The 20978-nt window shown below is 44.1% G+C and overlaps 1 protein-coding gene across 1 annotated transcript; it reads right to left on the minus strand.

Annotated features, from left to right (window-relative positions):
- LOC148509706 (delayed-rectifier potassium channel regulatory subunit KCNS1-like) lies at window positions 1-19910 on the minus strand. Its single transcript, XM_088442781.1, has 2 exons — window positions 18945-19910; window positions 1-390 (listed from the first exon to the last, which is right to left on the minus strand). Exons 1-2 carry the CDS (start codon window positions 19908-19910, stop codon window positions 1-3), a joined length of 1356 nt encoding a protein of 451 aa, XP_088298907.1.
- Between the last annotated feature and the right edge of the window lie 1068 nt (window positions 19911-20978).

The raw sequence follows: 20978 nt of genomic DNA on the forward strand, positions 1-20978 counted from the left end.
TTAAAGTTCTGCAAAGGTCTCTGATTCCTTATCACAATCGGCATCAGGCTGTTTGCACGGCTTCCTGTCACTGTTCCTCACTGCAGTCTCCAGAGCTTTCTGTCTTCGGTAAAAGTGTGAAAACTTGTTAAAGATGATGGTTATAGGCAATGCCACAACCAATATTCCACCTAAGATACAGCCAGAAGCCGCTAATTTCCCAGCTACAGTTGCAGGCACAACATCTCCATAACCTACGGTGGTCATGCTTACGGTTCCCCACCACCAACATGAAGGTATTGTGTCGAACCCTGTGTCTTCATCCTTCTCCGCAGTGTATGCCATTCCAGAAAAGACACAGACACCAACCGCCAGGTAAAGCAGTAGTATGCCCACTTCTCTGTAGCTGTGCTAAAGAATAAAAAAAACACAGCTGTAGAAGCGGAATATGGCCTATGATTTATGTAATACTGTAGATGCCCACAACTCGCTCTCTATGCTGGTTGCACCACTGTTCACAAATGTGTCATCTAAAGATCGCTGTTGCTAGCAATCAACAATACAAAGAAAATCATTGTTTTAATACATTTTAAAATAAAATTCCCCTAAAATATTCTCTCAAAATAATACTACCTCCTATCTAATACCCCTCTACAACCAGCCCAGCTCATTCCAGATCACCTAATCCCTTAAATGGTGGCAAGTGTATACCTTCCCTAATTCATATTTCAGCCATGGAGTGAGGATGGGGAGCCGGAGGCCTCGTAGCATTGGGATTGTTCTATGAGTATCTGCTCAAGTACGACTTCAGTTCAGGTTTATGTACTTTGCATTCGCAATCCTCCTGACAGTCATTATTGAAATTCACTAAAATAAGACTACATAGACATCCATTGTACTGGAATGCAGACTTCCAGGCAATTCATTACATTCATGAAAACAGGGATTTTATTATACATTATATTCTTTTTTTTTTCTTTATTTTTATCATACAAAATATTTTCCATCTGCTTTTTAAACATAGGAAACAGTTCAAATCGTGTCCATGTTTAAACAACACTTTATGCTTATCCAGGTAAAAGATGGCTCCAATGTAATTTCAATTATGAAGCAAAGATTATATTGTCAAAATAATTCAACCTGATTGGGAACGGAAACCTGTTGTTGCAGTATAAAATAACTTTCTTACAGCCAATGCTGCTTTGATAGGGAATAACATGCCATATTGCTTTGTAAACGGTTAACACACAAGCTATGCTATGCCGCTGAGTCTAATGTCACTCTACTATGCTAGGAGTGCATGTGCTATTCTGCTAGGGGATTAGGAATTCAAATGTCTGTTATACATGAGATTAACAGAAGATGGCTGCCAAGTGTTGGCCCAGTGGACCAAGAAGCACCAGACATTTACTGTAAGTATTGTAATACTAAGCAATAATGGGAAGGATTTGTTAAGGGTTAAGGCAGAGGTTCCCAAACGCAGTCCTCAAGGTACCCTAACAGTTCAGGTTTTAGAGATATCCATGGTTGAGAACAGCTGGTTAAATCAAATTGACTGAGGTACTAATTAAGTCATCTGTGCTCAACCATGGGTATTTCTAAAACCTGAACGGTTGGGAGCCTTGAGGACCGTGTTTGGGAACTTCTGGGTTAAGGTCAATTGTTAGTGTCAGCCTTCATCTGTATAGGCAAGAATGCCAGGTGAGCAATTTCCTTGGATTGACATAATCGACTGTAAAACAAGTTATTAACATACTAGATTGCAATGCTACAGTAAGTACAGTATGTGTTAGAACTCTATACATCTGAGTACTATACTAGACTGCCATTCAAAGGATGAGTTAGAGTAGACCTAGATACAACTGATTAAAAGGCTAGACCTCTGTACTAGGGATATGTTAGACGTCTATACAAGTGATTAATGTGCTCAATGTATTGCTAGAATTTAGACATTACAGGGTGAATGTCTTAAAAGATGCTGACAATATATAAGTAGACGACAATAGTATTTAAATTGAATTTGAAAAATCAATAGTATTGGCATTGACATTTGGGTTTAAATCCAATAATATTTATTCTCCTTTTTGTGTCACTGAACTAAAACCTCTGCACAGTCACACAGTGATTACCATTGCTGCATCACGTGCTGCGATCGTGGCTTTGACTCCAACCAGAGCCCTATCAGTTGGAGTTTGATGTTTGATTTCTCTGGGTCAGGGGCATCTTAAGAGAGGAGGGGACCCATGCCCAGTCTCTTCGTGTCTGCCCTCCTCTCTAGCAGATGGTGCAGTAGAGTAGACTGCACAGGTCTCTGGGAACATGGCGCCTGTGCCCGGTGATTCTACTACTCCACATGCGCAAATTGCCGAAGCAGGAATCTAGAGAGGGGAGTATTAAATATGGGTGCAGAGTATGCGGTGTGGGCAGAGACGGCCCTAGGCATTATAAGCAGATGCCTAGGGGCGACTGGAATGCCCAGCCGTGGCCACTCCTCCCATGGGCCTTTGCGGAGCAGAGACGTGAGTTACAACTCACGTCTCTGCCCTCATAACCCATAATAGCAGCTCGGCCCAATGCCCAGCATCGCAGACCGGACCAGGCTGCATTTTCAACAGCAGCATTAGCTGCATCAATGTATTAGGTTCTAGCTGGGAGCGGGGCAGAAACTGACTGGGGGCATATGTATATGGGTATATATATATATAATATATATATATATATATATATATACATGTGTGTATATATACTGTGTATATGGATATATAGATACATATATGTGTTTATATATATATATATATATATATACTGTATATGCGTGTATATATATATATATATGTGTGTGTATATATATATATATGTGTGTGTGTGTGTGTGTGTATATATATATATATATATTATATAGTTGACAATGAGTGCCTTCCGTGCTTAAAAGATAATCTTAGTTGCAACCTATTGAGGCCAAAGTGCTACATCCCTTTGATGAAGTCCTGAAGCAGATGAAACATGTTGGGAGGCTCTATCCACTTACCTTCATGAACTTTTGAACATCCTTTTCAGATAAACACTTTGATCCTCATCCTATGTCCCCCATTTTTTATTAATTTGCTTATATTTTTACTATATATTGTATTTTTTATTTTTTTTTATTAAATGAATTGTTCTTATGTGTTGTCTTTTATCTAATTAAATATAAATTTTTATTTGGATACACCTGTATTTGTTATTCATTAATTTAATGATTTTCAAAATTTATGTGTATTGCCACTTTTGTGTACTTTTTGCACTTTGTTGGAAATCTATAATAAGCACACGTAGCACTTTGGCCTCAATAGGTATCAAGTTTACATAGACATTATGTACTTTTTTCCATTATATACAGTATATCTCATTTTTATTGAAAGTGTTGCACAAATGTGAAATTATTTTATATTTGACAAAACATATGTATACTTTTTTATTTATTTTACTTACAATTAAGATTATCTTTTAAGCACTGAAGGCACTCATTGTCCACCCTATATATTGTCTGAAATTTATTTGGAGGATTGCCGACCACCAGAATCCTGTTGATAGAGCTGACACCCACAAATTCTGGGAAGTGCGTTTTACTATTTAAAATTGGGTATAATTACTACCACCAAAACACAAAGAGTCCACAGGTGTACAGGAACCTACTTAGCGCTGAAATCATATTCTCTCTCTCTCTGCACAGTCGTGCCCTTATATTAATGCTGGATATAGAAAACTATATACGGTATATGTGTATATTGGCATGTATATATATGCCGAATGCACCATGGCCCCCGCCGTTGCTGCCTGCATCTGCAAGTGTGTATTGCACTTGGTGATGCCGGCTCCCCCATCGGGTCCAGTCACTGACTAGGTTGGGTACACTAGACATCTTCTAGTGTGTGTTCCCGACATAAGATTGTTGGTGGGATTATCTGCTAGGGGGACACCAGTCCAAATTTTGCCTAGGGCACCAAATTGGCTAGGGCCGGCTCTGGGTGTGGGCCCCCTTGGACCCAGGGATCTGTGTGCACCGCACACCCTACACCCATTATAGATACGCCACTGCTCTGTTTGATTTGGTTACAGATCACATTCTAAAGACATACTGGTATTATAAAATGTATTCTGACAAAATGACTGATGTGTGTGTATGTCAGTTGTTAAGAATATGTATTGTAAATGACATGGTCTGGGGCTGACGTGATTGGTTAGAGATTTTCTGCAAAGTGCTGTTTTGTTTGTATGTACATATAAAAATAAACAATACATAAATAAACCCCTCATGTAAGGGATTTAAATGCTTAACTCTTATGCAAAGTATTTACTAGTTTGTTATGCCAAAAGTACTTATGAGGTAGCTATCATGTTTGGGCTGATTTGAGTGTTGTCTATACTTTACATATTGCTTTATCCTCACTCCAGGGTGTCTGTCTTCTGTCAGCAGTGTCATAAAGTGCCAGCCACACTGCGGCAAGCATAGAGCAAACTGTAGGGCAACCCTTGCTGAGACCACTCCGTTGCAATCAGGGTGTGCACTTTTTAATAGTCTCTGCAGAGCAGGAAGATCATTTTTGTTTTATACCTCCATAGTGTACTGGGCGCTATGTAAAAATGTATTAGCTGAAAGTGACAGGTCTATAATGTATATTCCAAGAGACACAGAACACTGGTGATTTAATTCCCCAAGTTCCACGATTAAGCTATTACTGAATGTCTCACCAGGTGCACTGGACCATTTAAGTGGTGTTAAAATGTCTGCTTTCTCTTACTTGAAAGGGCATGTCTCCAAAAAATAATTGCCCACATTGCATTGGTTAGGTTGAAAGCACTATAAAAGCTTTGCTTATCTTTATTTCATAAGTTTAATTTAGAGCTGGATTGTTAGTGTGCATCTCTAATATGTCTCATGAAGTTCATATTTAAAGGGAACTACTGTGCAATCAACTTATTTTTCTAAATATCATTTACTGCTACTTTTTTGTTAACTACATGCATTATGTTTTCTAGATTACATATGTTTCATTATCGCACCACATTTATCTTCTAAACAAGAGCTGTCTCAGAATAAAGTACTGACTAAGGGATAGTACATACACAGAGAAGGCCTCATTCACCCAGCATACTCAATACACACTGCACAGTCCACCCATCACTGTCAGATGACACCTCTGTAACCTGGGTGCATGGAATGGCAGGTAAATAATGTAAGCTGTGCACTGAGCAAAAGTCACGTAGAAGTATAATCTCCTACACATTTAGGACCTCATTCAGAGCCGGTCGCACAGAGCGTGCGGTCGGTCTGAATGAGGGGAGGACGTCTTGAAGTTTCAAGACGTCCTCCTTTGCGGTGGTAAGGCTGTGGGTTAACACCCACAGCCTTACGACCCCCTAAGGTGATGGTCGCGATGGTCAAGACCATCGCGACCATCAGGGCTTATGACGAGACCCTAGGGTAGGGTCTCCCTTGTCGTTAGCCCCGGAGAGCTTTCGGCTCTGTCTGTGCCGGAAGCTCTCCACTGACATCACTAGTGATGTCAGTGGGGCCGCCCCCAAACGGTAGGCGTTCCCATGGAAACGCCTCAGTTTTGGCTGCCACCCCCCGGCCCGCCTTCCAAACGGGGTGAGCTGTCAATCAACATCGACAGCTCGCCCCCTTTGGATCGAGACCCGCTACGACCGGCGCTGTCGGTCGTTGCGGGTCTCACGCATGCTCTGTGGGGGGCCATCGACCCGGTCCGAGCGCATCGGCGCTAATGACCGGGTCTGAATGACCCCCTTAGTACTTCCCCTATCATTAATATAAATTGTTCTGTATTTCTTTTTAATAAAATTATTGCTTGGCTAAGCCTTATTTATGTCATAAATGAATAATGTGGAGTGATGGGACACCAGCCATCTTTTATCACACACTTTTGGCCTGATTCTCAGTCACATGCAGCAAATGTGGCACATCTAGGTCCTGCTTCAGAGCTGGATGTAATGCAGATGATTGGGCAGTTGAGCGATTATTTGCTACTGTGGATGCGTGAAAACGGTAGAATTCCCAATGGCTCATGTATTCCACTGAATGTACGCTGTTGCATACGGAATCGCTGGCATAAAGAACGACCAGGCAAAATCGTGGGTGTTCCTGGGTGGTAACTGGGAGGTGGCCTGAACTGTGCGCCAAAAATGTCAGTTTCATGGGCGTGTTATGAGACTGGCGCGTAGGTGTGTCAGTGAAAACTGCTGCATTCTCAGATGCAGAGCTGCACCCACAGAGGCCATGCTCAGACGGAGATACTGCAACTGCCATAAAGCTGGTGTAAGAGTCGGTGGAGGACGAGATGGTGCACAGATGGTGGAGTGTACAGAACCACCGGCAGAGTTGCACCGTCCTTGGTCATTGAAAGTGGGCGTCCGAGGGCTTGCACAGTCCGGCGCATGCTAGTACACAAGGGGAGGCCGCATACGGAGCTGCAGGAGACTCAGACTCTCTTCCTTTGTGTATATGAACTAGCTTATTTTATTACTTGGCTTGCAATGTCTCTAAGACTCCCAAACTAGGCAAAAAACAATAACTGTAATGAATTTGTCCTTATTCCCATTCCCATAATAATGAACTGATTAGAAGAATTACAATAGCTACATGAAAATAAATGAAGGCAGACGGCCTGCTCAATAATGAGGATGTCCATTGACAAATATTTTTCAACTAGCCTTAATCTTATGAACGCAAAATGATTTTACTTACCATTTTGGAAATTAAGGCCCTCATTCAGAGCCACTCGCAAGCGGGCGCACGTACGTTAGGCGTACGTACAAAAATATTTCAATTCAAGGGCTCGCTCGTATTTTCGATCACATCTAAAAATCCTCCCCAAACTCAGACGACCCCTCCTCTAACTAACGAGCGTGCGAAATAGCGAGCGTACATCCCCGAAATGGCTTGAAGGGAACGCACGCACAAGTATAAACCGGAAGAGGCCATGTCAGATGTCGATTACCTGCTCCTTTATTCTGCCTACCTCCATCAATCGTATCATGCCAATCAATGTATCAATTAGCTTAATGGTTTTTTTTTTTCAACACAATGCAAGAAACTTTACTCTTGTTCGTGTTTGTGTTTACCCGCAGAATACGTATGGCTTAAACATTCGCTTTTATTGCTCAAAAAACATGCTAGCCACAATGAGACAATTGTTCTATTGCTGTGGATCCCCGCATATTTTCCGGGGTTCATTTCTTTCTTTAAATTTGCTTACGCATGTCACTGCATCAAGCCTATCATAACTCTCCAGAGATTTCTGGCCCTGTCGAACACATGACTCATACACTAACCAATCAAATTGCTCCTGTTAATTTCCAAGCTACATTAGCCAATCAGAAATTTTTGCCACACTTTATCAAAAATGAATTTTAAGAAAAACACCATTGCCATCATGAGAGCCTCCGCATTCACCAGACGCGAGCTGCTGGTGCTAACGGAGGTGCTGGATCGGCGTATCACCAGCCAGCCTCCACCCATCAGCAACCGGCAGAAGCGTTCCGCGTATGCGGAGGCACGGGCCCGCCTGCGCTCCTTCGGCTCACGCCGCAACATCGGCCAGCTGGAGCGCAGGTGGTCTGACCTGCAACGGCGAACGCCCCGCTTGCTGGCATGCTTTCGCATGCAGATATTGGAAAGTAAGTGTTATGTATTGTAGTTTTCATGTTTGTCTTTGTGGGGCAAACTGCGTGTGCATGTTTTCATGTCTGTCCTATTTTTTCATTCTCATCATATCTGCGTGTGCATGTTTTTATGTCTGTCCTATTTATTCATTCTCCTCATATCTGCATGACCATGTTTTCCCTCTATTTCTGATATATTCATTCTACTCATATTTGCATGTTTTTTGTTGGTGGTGGGTGATTTTAAAATGTTATTTGGGCAGGATTTGGCCAGAAACTAACCACAATTTGTTTGACATCTTTTAGGAGTACAGGCAAGACTACGCCGTCACCGTCCGGCCAGACGGCGGTCCCGCCCACTCTCACCCACCCCCAGCCAACACTCCACCCCAAATAATTCCCCTATTCCCCCCTCCTCCCAAGCCTTCCAAGAGCCTCTCCCGGAACGTCGGGCCTCCTTCCCCTCCGTCCCCCTTCCCCCTCTCCTCCAACCACCCCTCTTCCAATTACCCCCTCCCCGGAGTCCGTGATAACCCCGCCCCGTTCTTTGGGGAATGAAGGCTCCTCCGAGGATGAAGATGGAGGGACTTCGGGATCTGCTATTTTGGCTACCGGTATGTTTTTATTTTGCGTATTTTTTAACCACAAACTGTTTGTATGTAATCATGTGTCGTTCCTTTATTCGTGATTTTTGGGTTCTTTTTTGGTGATTTAGCAGTTTGCCTTTACCTCTTCCTGCTGATTTCAACATACACATATCACACCTGTGGGTATTTCTACATAGGCCTTGTAATTTTTGCAGCACCCCTTTTTTTTTAAATTTTGGTTTTGGAGTGATTTCGTTGTGTTTTTGTTTTTTTAATGTGGATTCCCTATTGTTTGATTAATCCACACACTTTTCTCACCCACAGAGGAACAGAGGCGTCGGCAAGAGGTCGAACATTGTGTGGCACACATGCGCCAAAATGTAATTGGGGTGCTTGTGGCCCTTGACCGGCTGTCTGGCATCCTTCGCCAGTAGTTTTTTTTTGTTTTTATATTTTTCAAAATAAATTGTTTATTTCTAATATACGTTCTGCCTCATTCGTTTTTTCAAAACCAAAGATAGTTAACCCTGACATAAGTAGACTGTTCCTGCAAGGTTTTGCATTTTTTAAAAATTAGAGTGGGTTTTGTATTTGTATGTAAAACACCCTCAAGAAACACATAACAGTAACAATGTCATTTCCCTTTTTGTGTGTAGTGGCAATTAGATATTTCTACATTTTACAGGTTCCTAGTTGGTGGGCAAGCTGCTTAGGCGAATCTTACAAAGCCAAATGATTGGACAGGCTTCCTTTTGGTGTGGGTTGGGAACCTGAAAACATATTTCATTTTTGCTCAACTGGCGTCAGTACTGGATTACCCCTTAGTCAAATGTAAGGTGTGTTAACCTGGTTAAACTTGCTGGTAACGTCCAAAAAAAGGAAGAACATTTAACTCTCCAAACATTTATTCACAACATAACTGAGAAATCAAAGTGGTCACTCACAAAAAAAACACACAGTGAGAATCTCAAATACAACACATACCCAATAAAAAAAAAAATAAAAAAAAATCAAGAACTGGTTGAGGAAGGACCATGCCAAAATGATTCCACAAACATGGCGTTGCGATATGGGTTCCAGAATATATTCCCAAAATGAGCAGATCCAAGTTTGGTAAGGGTAGCATGAAGTAGTGAGCGTTGTAGGGCCAAAGATTATGTGAACAAACCGAAGATGTTGAAAAAAAGAAAACAAAATTAGATGTTCGCAAACAAACACAAACACATTAGGTTAAAATACTGTTTTGTTCAAACTTACCTAAAAAATCTGGCCACCACATCATCGCGTATGGCCCCCCCACATACTGACCTCCGACCAACCTCGGGGGGGCCATCCTCAGGTAAGGCATCCTCTGGCTGCATTGGGACACCACTCCTTATGGCGATGTTGTGAAATATCCCACACAGGACCACAATTTTCGACACCATATCCGGCAAATACATGAGCTCGCCACCAGAGCGGTGGAGGCATCTGAATCGGCCTTTTAAAAGGCCGATACAGCGCTCCACCACTTGCCTGGTGGCTGTAAGTGCGGAATTATACTCACTTTGTGGCCCTGGTGTGGGAGCCAAATAAGGAGTGAGCAGCCAGGACATGCAAGGATATCCACTGTCTCCTATGGAAAAGAATTGACAACATCAGGAACACTGTGTATCAAGCTTAACATTGTTATGTACTAAAGGTCTCCACTTACCCAGAAGCCACGCATCACCAGCTTGTAGGTTGGTTAATTTGTGCCATATCCCTGATTGCCGGATGATGAAGGAGTCATGTGCACTTCCGGGTAATTTAGCATTCAGGGACAGGATCTGGAGGGAGGCATCACATACCACCATTACATTCAGGGAGTGATAGTGTTTCCTGTTTCTAAATATGGCCTCCAGCCGGGCTGGAGGCTGAAGTGGTATGTGAGTACCATCCACAACCCCTATGATGTGTGGGAAGGCAGCTATTTGGTAAAAATTGGCCTTGGCCACACTAAGGGCACCCATATCCAAAGGCATTTGAATAAAATGATGGAGGTGCTTGAAAAGTGCCTCCATCACTGCCCTCAGGATCCGGGAAAAGGAGGATTGGGAGATGCCCGCCACTATTCCCACCGTTGTTTGAAACGATCCTGAGGCACAGAAATGTAACACCGCCATAAATTGCGTAAGTGGTGGTATTGCTGTTGGACTGTCAATTTGCCGCTAAAGATCACTTTCTATTAATGAGAGAGTGTCTATGATGATTTTGGGAGGTAGACGGTAGCGTCTTAAAACCTCATCATCGGGCATTCCAAAAAGGGTGACACGTGTTCGAAATATCTGGGGCCTTGCATGCCTACGATGCCTACGCCTGGGACGAGATTGAGGTTGGTCGGCTTCCGGGAGCATGGCCAGAACAATCCGCCCCAGATCAACCTGAAATTCAAAGATTTTAAAGTAAGGCTTTTGACCCACCCCAAAACTATATTAAAACAACTTAGCTTGATGATACCATCCATTGCTGCTTACATGCCGGGGTATTGTCATGATACGTCCAAACTGAAAATAAACACCAAAATTACTTGACACATTTCACTCTGTGCAAAATATGCCAAACACCCATTTAGCAAAACAGCAAAGCGACATTTAACACAGTACATCAAAATGGGTCGAAATGTTGGCCCAAAAAGCGAAAGAGAAACCACCAAAAAGTTAGAATGATTATTAAGCTGTTAAAAATGCGCTAATTAGTTCGCTAATACAAGTCACAAGAGTAACTACTAAAAATGCGCTAATTAGTTCGCAAATACAAGATAAAAAATGGACTTACCAAGAGCAAATATATAAGAGTCAAAAACAAAAGGTCTTTTGGGTCGAAAATAAACAAAATCTAAAATAGAAGAAATTATGGATCCAAAATTTAAAAAAAATAAGAAACACAATGAAACAACAATTGAACAAAAGTTAGACTTCACAAAACTTACCAAATCAAGAAACGAGGTCCCAAAAATATAAACCAACAAAGATAACGGAAAAAAAAAACGCAAATCAAACCAACAAACGAATCTACAACCGCCAACTCCTTTCTACGCAATCAATAAACTCCAGCCAAGATAACCTCCAACAATCCAAAAACGCCACCTCGACTTGAGACACACCAAGCCATAAATAGTGTTTCGTTTCCCGCACAAATTAAGGAGGGATCATAGGGCCGCACAATCAATGATGCGGCCGCAAAATAAGGACGCATGTATAAATACGTCACGAAAACACATTCAAATTCTGTTGTATTTCTTGTTTGGACCTCAGACATGGCGACAGACCAGGGAAAAAATGCCCAAGAGTCAGGCGGTAAGTCTTTCATGCATTTTCTATCAACGATTAATTTGAAACATAAGATTAGGCAAGTTGTGATTTTGTGAATTCTGTAAATTTACACAAATAGGTGAGGAGGATGACATGGAAGAGGCTGCTGGGCCCAGTATTCCGGCCAAAGCGGCCCAAAAAAAAAGGCAGCCACATTTCACAAGAAAGGAGATGGAGGTTTTGATCCAGAAGTGTGTGGACATCCTGCCACAGGCAGACAGGAATATGAGTGTAAGCCAGAAGTGGAGAATGTGGGAAGAGGTAGCCGTTGCTGTCAATAGGGTGGGTGATTATGTCCGTCTAGCCCGGGATGTCAAACGGCGGTAAGTAAACCCTTGCCCCCCCTAAAAACAAACCCCATTTTAAACCAAAGGATAATGGCTTCCATTTTTTCCCACAGATGGGGCGACTTCAAATATCGCTTAAAACAAAAACTCGCGGACAGGGCTAGGCATGCAAGGGGGACAGGTGGGGGTCCCACCCCTGTGTCATTGGAGTTGACGGATTTAGAAGAGCTGGCACAGGGGTGTGTGCAGCCTGTGGAGGTGTTTGGCGTGTCCAACATGGATACGGACATGCCAGACTTTGCGGCTCCTCATGTTGTCCCAGGTAAATCTTTGGATGTCATCAACTCTGAAATGTTATTGTGCCAATATGTAGATTGTAATGTGAGGCTTTTCTCTTTTTTCCTAACAGAGACACAGGCGGATGAGTCTGCTCCAGAGGGGAGCCTTGGCCGCCGAATTTCTGCTGGCTCTGCAGGGGAGGAACCAGTACATCCGGCTGAGGACCCTGCAGAAGCCAGTCCAGGACAATCCCCCTCGCAGGCAGTGGCCCTCCTCACAGAACTCAATTTCAAATCGGATTCCCATACGGAGATTCTGCAGAGGATGGACGCCAGTCTGCTACGGGTGGCTGAGGCCCTGGAGCAAAATGCTGCGGCCAACGAGACCATTGGTCAGGCCCTGGCGGAAAATACCAGGGCCAACATCCGCATCGCCAATGCCCTGGAGCAGCTCGTTCGCCAGCACATGGTGGAGCCGACCTCCCTTCCTGCCGGAACATCAGGATCCTCCACCTCTGGCACAACATCAGCCAATCCTCCAAATGTGCCTAGCCCTGTGCCTAGTCCAGAGGCCACAACATCTGCCTCTGGACAGGCCAGCCCGATGACATCCCGGACCCGGTCTGGCGCCCTCCCTCCCCCATCCAAACGGGTGAAAAAACGGTGACAGCAATGGTGACTTTTCCCACAATCCTTCTGTGCTTGGCTCATATTCCTTTCGGGTCAAAACTTCCCTCTCCTTTCTTGTGAAATGTTTTTCTTTTTTTGATGTATGTTTATGTCAACAGTTATGTTGGGCCAATTTGTTTGATTTGGGAACATATCTTTGGGCAAAAAAGATGTCCCCAAAATTTTAAAAATAAGTTTTTTTGTTTGAGCAATAAATTGGAAATTAAACAATGACATTGGATTGTGAAATTATTGTACAAATGGGTTACATTTAATCCTGGGCCAAAAGGCAAAAACTTGGCCAAAAAAAAAAAAAAAAAGGGCTCTTTAAGGAACGTTTAAAAAATCATATAATTCGGCAAATTCAAGAGGCACAAATAAAATGGTGCGAAACTGAAAACATGATGAAATTATTGTTACAATAGGCCCTAACCACCAAATTGCTGCCCAAATAAACCCCCCAAATGTACGCAAATTGACTGTGTCATCCTGACATTAGCAGCTCTGAGTTCCACCTGCGTACGTTTTGTGCTATCCCAAAAAACTGATTTCAAAACACATACCAAGCCGGTTCTCAATCCAACACTAATTGCTTTTCTGCCCGCCCGCGATTAATCGCAACAACATCGTGGAGTCCAGGGACGGAGGAGAAGGCCATCGCCAATGTGGTCGAGTAATCCAGACCCTAAGCTGTGCAAGCATTTGGAAGGGAAAGAGGATCATCCAGTGACGTAGGAGTCGGTCCGTACACATTTTACGCTCGCATCTGCTAATGTATGTACGCCCCAAAAACGCCTCGCCACGCCTGCGTTTTTCCATCTCCACCCTCGTCAACACCCTAAAACGCCCTGTTCTGTCAATCACATTTGACATGTCACTTCCTGTACGCTATTTTAGGAACGAGTCCCAAAAAATTCGCAATCTGCAGTACGCACATGCGCAGTGTTACTCCGACGCATGCGCGGTTATTGAACATCGGAACGCAACGAGCGTACTGCTGTTAACGAGTGGCTCTGAATCAGGGCCTAAGATCAATCCTTTCTCCCTTTCAGCTTGCACCCATTGCAAGAAGCTCAATGGAAAATGCTAGCAACACCTGTCTTTTAGGATTTTCTTTCTCACTACAATGCCATACGCAGCCTGAGGCCTCATAACGTGCGATGAAGTTAGCAATTTCTGAGTAAGGTCAGAGCTTGTGCAACTGTGCGTGAGGCTGCGATGGTACTCGATTGTACTGATGGTTTTGCAGTCTTGCTAAACATTACGGATGTATGTAAGGTAAAGTGGGCGTCCTTGTGTAGTGCTGCGATGGCATAGCGATCGCAATTAATTAGCATACTATCGCAGTTGAACTGCGTGCGTAATAGCTATTGCGTTCGCAGTTGCGATAGGTAGCAAATCAGGCCCTCAGTCCTTTCACTGTAGATCACACTTTAGAAGTTCCTAGCTGGTGAACCAACATTTCTGTAACCCATAGCCAAAAACACTGAGATTTTGGGTCTTTACAATGTCAACACCTACTACTGAAATGGTAATGAGTTGGGTGCATGGGCATAACTACCACAATAGCAGCTGTTATGTGGTCCTGCAACTGACTGGGGCCACCAAGGCCCCATACTGCCAGGCCCCATATAGCGGCCATCCATGCTGCTCAACTAAGACCTGGCTGGCTCTGTCAGAGTTTGGAAGATATGTCAGAGGCTGCCGTGTGTTACACACAGTTTCTGGTCTTAGTGTCAGTATTGATTGCAAGTGTATATGTGCACATACACTGCAATTGTCGATGAGGAGTCTGCTGAGCACTTGTTCGGAAACTGGAGGTTCTTGATCCTGAAGTGGCTGGAACAGTACTTTGTGGCAAATTATGTTGATGATGGTATAAGAGTGGCAGTCGGATTAAGCGCTATGGGTGAAAAAGCTTATGGCCTTCTGAGCGGTCTGTCAACCTCTGAGAAGCCAGCAACAAAGTAATTTGACATTATGTAGGAACATCTTTCTATGAGGGCTGACTGATGCCCAGGCTCGTATCTGGTGTTACAAAAAAAAGTGTGCGGAAATGGCTGCTGACCAAGGTAGATCTCACATTTTGTCGAGCAGTAAAAATAAATAAAATGGCGACAACGTCAACTCCACATCAGCCAAACAACACTTTGACAGATGTCTGTTTCTGCTGTGGTTGTGGGCACCATATGCCGTAAAAATACAAGTTCAAAACTGCATCCTGTAGGAAATGTTGCAAGAAAGTATACATTCAAAGGCTCTGTCACTCAGAGTCATGCTGGGCAGTAGCAGATGATCACAGGATATGTCAGCTGAAAGCACAAAATGCAGACCACCAACCCCTGCTGTCCATCTTCCACTCCCAGAGAGGCATTCTTATGACTGCAGCTGTGAGAGGCCATGTTACTTCTAGGCAGCCATTGTTACAACATTGAATTTAAATGGACAGCACTTCACGCCAAAGCAGATGGATTGTCTTGTTTACCCATGGAGAAACCTTCACAGATGGAGGAAAGCAAAGCATGGGTTGTTTTCACATTAACTCAAGGAGAAAGCTTGCCCATCACAGCTTGTCTAATACAATGTGAGACCACCAGAGACACGGTACTGGCTCAAGTGCTCACTACCATCCAAAAGGGATGGGCCAGACAAGCATAGAGGCAACTGCTACCATACTACCACCGGAGACGGGAACTGATTATTGTGTCAGACTGCCTCATGTGGGGACTGAGAATTATTGTGCCTGCTTGATGAGAAAGCGACTTCTGGAGCAGTTGCATGTGGAGTTATCAAACGATAAAAGTCATGACCAGAATATTTTTTTCTGGGCTCCTGGCCTGGATCAACAGCTGAAAGATGTTGCCACGGCATGCTCGGCTGTCAGCACATACAGAACATGCCTGCGCCTTCACCCTTGCACCCGTGAAATTGGCCATCTACTCCTTGGCAACCAGTGCATGTGGACTTTGCAGGGCCATTCATAGGGCCAATGTTTATGGTGGTAGTGGACGCTTGTTTGAAATGGGCAGAAGTATTAAATGTCACATCCAAGACCACATGCCATACCATTGAAGTATTGATGAGTCTGTTTGCTAGAAGTGGGGTTCTGGAACATCTCATGAGTGATAATGGACATCAGTTCATTGCAAAGGAGTTTTTGACATTAATGAAGAGAAATGGCATGTCAGATCACCTCTACACCATATTACCCAGCATCTATGGGGTTAGACAAATATTTTGTGAAAACACTCAAGCAAGCATGTCGTGCTATAGCCAGGGACTTAGGCACATTACAGATACTGGTCTTGTTTAGCCTACCGAAATGCCATGCACGCTGTTCCTTGGAAGGAACTTGAGGTCATGGCTGGACTTGCTGAAACCAAATTTGAGTGGTTTAGTTCAAGACCGGGAACTGACATTGTGTGTGGGTCAGACTGTGTTGGCATGGGACTATCGAGGAGACCAGAAATGGTCTGTTGCAAAGATGACACATTGTAAGGGTCCTGACTTACATTGTGGAAATGAGAATTGGAGTGTTGTGGCATAGACTTATTGACCAGCTACGGAAGCACAGTTTGCCAGTTGTTCAGAATCAGCATGAAGCTGCTGCAGGTGTTCATGTGCCAGTACCAGTTCCAGCACTTTTGGATGATCCACAAGATGGACTGTATGGGGTAACTGAACATTACTGTTGAAGATACTGCAACAAGTAGAGGTGCTGGAAACTAGGGTTGCCACACGTCCTGTATTATACAGAATAGTCATGTATTTGAAAGGAACATGCGGTGTCCCGCATTGATTCAATATGGGATGCAGTTTGTCCTGTTTTCTGGACTAGTGGCTGATGCTGAGCCGCACTGCTGCTGGCACATGGCAATGACTATCACTGTGTGAAGCGGAGCTCAGAGTGCAGAGTGATGGGCGCTCTCAGCCTATGTATGCTGCCGCTGCTGCTTGGAGCATCAACGTGACTGAGAGAGAGTCACACTGCCCAGCTACGTAGCAGCATGGAGGTGGAGGCTGAGGATGGAGCACCTATGCAGCAGTGTCACTACAGCCTTTCCCTACCACTATGGGAAGAATGGACCCCTGGCTACCAAAAAGGTGGGATGATCGGTCACCCACAGCTATGCGAGTGGCCTGGAGGCGGATTTTTTTTTAAATCCGCCCTGATTCAGAACGAGCGCTCACAAATAGCGAACGCGTCTGAATCGGGCCCACTGTCTGATCAGGGAGGACCAGTTTCTTCAGAGGTTCTCCATTGTAGAGAAACCACCATATACTGTAGGTAAGCTGTATTTTTATTTAGTACATTCACACAAAAAAAAGTATACTCTTTACCTACTCCTGGGCTTGTTGGAGGGGCTCTGGTCAGTTGCTAAGGGGTACATTGTCCCTTTTTCAGATCAGCGGTACCCAGCATGTGGTATTTTTTTTTTTTCAATATTTTTTTTTGGGGGGGGGGGGGGATGCGACGTTTTGGCCACACAACCCCTGGATAGTATTTTGCAAAAACAAAGGTGTCATCCCTACTGGAAACAGATCTGTTTCCATGGCAATTGACTTACCAGTACCAGTTGCAGAATAATGTTATGCATTCCACCACAGCAACTGGACTTGTAATTAAGCTGTCTTAGGGGCATATTCAATTGTGTGCAAGAATAGCAAAAAACCCACACCTGCAAGGTTTTTCCTGCAGATGCGGGTTTTTTGCTATTCTATTAGGTGCGTGTTTTTTAAAAAACACGCACCTGGAGGTTTTTTTCACACACCTCCTGAGCAAGCGTGAATTTTCCTAAAATCGATGATTTTTGGAAAAATCAACAGGACTTGCTCTGACACCCCCGCGGCACCCCCCCTGAGGACTAATTAAGCAATTGGAAGTATCCAATTAGCTTAATTTGTCCTTAATTACTCACCTTCTGAAGCGCTGTCTTCTGCATCTTCTTCTGCATCCAGCGTCGGGAGCCGGCTCTTCTGCAGCAGGGTGAGGATGTCAGTGTGTGTGGTGTATGTAAGTGTGTATGAGTGTGTGTGACCCCCAGTGCGGTGTGTGTGGCCCCCCCGGAATGGGCACTGGGAGAACTACATCTCCTAGCAGCCCTTACTCCTCCTATCAGCCCCCAGGACTCCCAGCAGCCCCCTCTCCAGTAAGAAGAGAGAGTAACTGCGAGCCGCGGAGACCCCCTGCCAGGTAGGTGGGGGTTTTTCTATATTTTTTACGCGGCACAGGTTTTCAGTGCTGTAAAACCCCGCGACCACTATTATTTGAATTGAATACCGCGGGTAGCGGGAGCGTGCATACCCCCAGTATTCTGGAATTGGGCGCGAGGTGTGCAAGGTTTTTAACTTGCTAAACCTCGTGCCCAATTGTATATGCCCCTTAGTGTGAGGGAATTGAGGCTAGGCTTTAATTGAGATATATATTTCCATAGCAGTTTCTTATTTTGCCTCTAATATGCACTGTTTATGCATGATGGGTCCTTATTCGTCTTTGCTGCAGTTGCGCCAAACAGGCCCTCTCGGCGAGCCAGGTCTTCTGAGACTGCTAGCACAGGGCATCTTTGTTGGCGAAAATGCATCTAAGTTGCAATACAATGTGACTAGGACGCACCAGGAGACTGGGTGATTAATTTGATATGTGAGCCTTTTAAATATGTGTGCAACAATCAGCATACAAAGTGCTATGATGAAGCGACCGCAGCTTTTTTCTCCAGAGACATCAGTGTACCGGGCCCCAAAATATTTGTTGCTAGCCCTGCCCTAGACCCTCCCCTTTGGTTACAGGTAATGCCATAAGGTGTCCCTCCCTAGAAACTTTGGAGGCCTCTATCAAATTTTGGTATGGGACATCCATATTTTTAGTTAGGCCCCTGTGTGAGTGGAAGCTGCTGAGACCAGATAAGTGAGAACAACTCAGTATAATGCCTGATAACCCCCATTTGCTGCCCGGTGAAGGACAACTGGGACTCGGTCATGAAACTTTCTGTGGAACAAAACAACTTTTCCTCAATATACTGTAATTATTATACATTTTGCAAGATACTCTAATTATTACAGTAGGTGCCCATGGATATAATTCTAATAAGTGTCTATATGGAAATTGCTGGAATATATTAAAATGTTAAAAATTGAACGCAATAATTTTACCTTAAGTGTAGCTCCAAGTGACCGAAGTCCAGTTGAATGCCTCGCCAATTTAAGGACTCGAAAAATCCTCATTAGTCGAAAGACTTGAACGACCTTCCCTACATTTCCCAACTCGTGATCACTGCCAATGGTCAGATCTACCAAAAGAGTAAAGTAGAATGGTAGCACGGATACAATGTCAATCAAGTTTAAGGGATGCTTGAAGAACTTCTTGAGGTTGGGAGCAAGAAGCAGCCTAGAAGACACCTCAAAAGTAAACCAGGAAATACAAAAATATTCCAAATTGTGGAGGATTGGATCATCGATGGGAACATCATCCTCATCTACATTCTGATATTCTGGCATGCTGTTGATGCACATTGTAGATATTGATAGTAGGACCACACAGATAGAAATAAAACTAAAAATTTTGCTTGGTATTGAATAACCAGGATTTTCCATGGTCAACCACAGCCGTTTGCGCAAGTTACCACACTGTAACGAGTTGAAGCGCATTAGGTCTTGATTAAAGTCAGAAATTTCATCGACAGATGTGTCCACACTGCTCACTTCACTCTCTTCATCCCAGTTACGCCTCCTGCTCTCTAATTTACGTTCATGGTATCGATAGCTGCAGCAGGAATCTAGAAAAAATTCACTAATGCCCCAGTACTCTATTTCTTGGGAGAACGAGAAGGCACATAGGTCATCCATCATGTGCAGTTTCCCAGTCTCATAAAAGTACAGGACATATGGAAACAGGCCTGGATTTCGGTCAAAATAAAACTCCTTAGACACCAAGTCATAGTCATCACAGATTTGTAGAATAGATTCTTCAGAGTCACAAAAAAGCAATCGACCTAGTCTGGTGTCTGGGAACTGAGACAATGTGATAGAACTGATTCGCTTCTTCAATCCACCAACATTTATATTAATAGCATGATCCTTGAAACTGCCAATCCAAAATGTTTTACTTTTATGAACCATGGTCGTTCGTTATTCTGCAGACTGTTTCTGAAAAACAAGCATAACATAAAATATTAGAATACATAAAAGAAAGTATTACAGTGAGTGTATGTTGGTAGATCTGAGAACCTACCTGTATTGGACATAGATCACCTTTCAGATTGGCTCATTTCTTGAAATGCTGCACCAGCTCACAACCAAGTGTTATAGTCCATTCAGTCCTTTTCAGTATAGCTCTATGGAACACTGTGAAAGAGAATTGGACTGATTAATTCTCCTAATATCATGTTAGGAAGTGGCACTGGCAGGGGTGTATCTAGGGATCCAAGCGCCCCTGGCAATGTAATTTACTGGCACCCCCCCTACCCCCCTTATGCAGTGCCCCCAGTAGTAATCCCCCAGTAGTAATCTTCCCTATGGTGTATTGCCCCCAGTAGTAGCCCCCCCTATACAGTGCCCGCAGTAGTAATCCCCCCTATGCTGCATTGCCCCCAGTAGTAGCCCCCCATACAGTGCCCCCAGTAGTAATCCCCCCTATGCTGCATTGCCCGCAGTAGTAGTCCCCCCCTATACAGTGCCAACAGTAGTAGACCCCAGTAGTAGTCCCCTCTATACAGTGCCCCCAGTAATAGTACCCAGTAGTAGTCCACCCTATACAGTGCCCCCAGTAATAGTACCCAGTAGTAGTCCCCCCTATACAGTGACCCCAGTAGTAGTCCCCCCCTATACATTGCCCCCAGTAGTAGCCCCCCCTAAACAGTGCCCCCAGTAGTAGCCCCCCTAAACAGTGCCCACAGTAGTAGCCCCCAGTACCCAGTAGTAGTCCCCTATACAGTGCCCCCAGTTGTAGACCCCTATACAGTGCCCCCAGTAGTGGCCACCCCCCATAAATTGCCCCCAGTAATGGCCACCCCCCATAAATTGCCCCCAGTAGTGGTCACCTCAATACAGTAGCGGGCACCCCCCATAAAGTGCCCCAGTAGCGGACACCCCCTATTTCAGTGCCCCCCAGGCTTACACACACACAAAGAACAAAAAAAAAATTCAACTTACCTGGTCCCCGCTTCTGATGCGACCGCCGCTGTCCAA

This window comes from Taudactylus pleione, unplaced genomic scaffold, assembly GCF_031769625.1.
Source record: "Taudactylus pleione unplaced genomic scaffold, aTauple2 ptg000317l, whole genome shotgun sequence".
Lineage (NCBI taxonomy): Eukaryota > Metazoa > Chordata > Amphibia > Anura > Myobatrachidae > Taudactylus > Taudactylus pleione.

Excerpts from the sequence above, each read along its gene's own strand:
- LOC148509706 (XM_088442781.1), bottom strand. The coding sequence starts at position 19,910 with ATGGTTCATAAAAGTAAAACATTTTGGATTGGCAGTTTCAAGGATCAT. Across the intron at positions 391-18,944 it reads CACTTGGAGCTACACTTAAG|CACAGCTACAGAGAAGTGGG; the intron begins GTAAAATTATTG and ends TTTATTCTTTAG.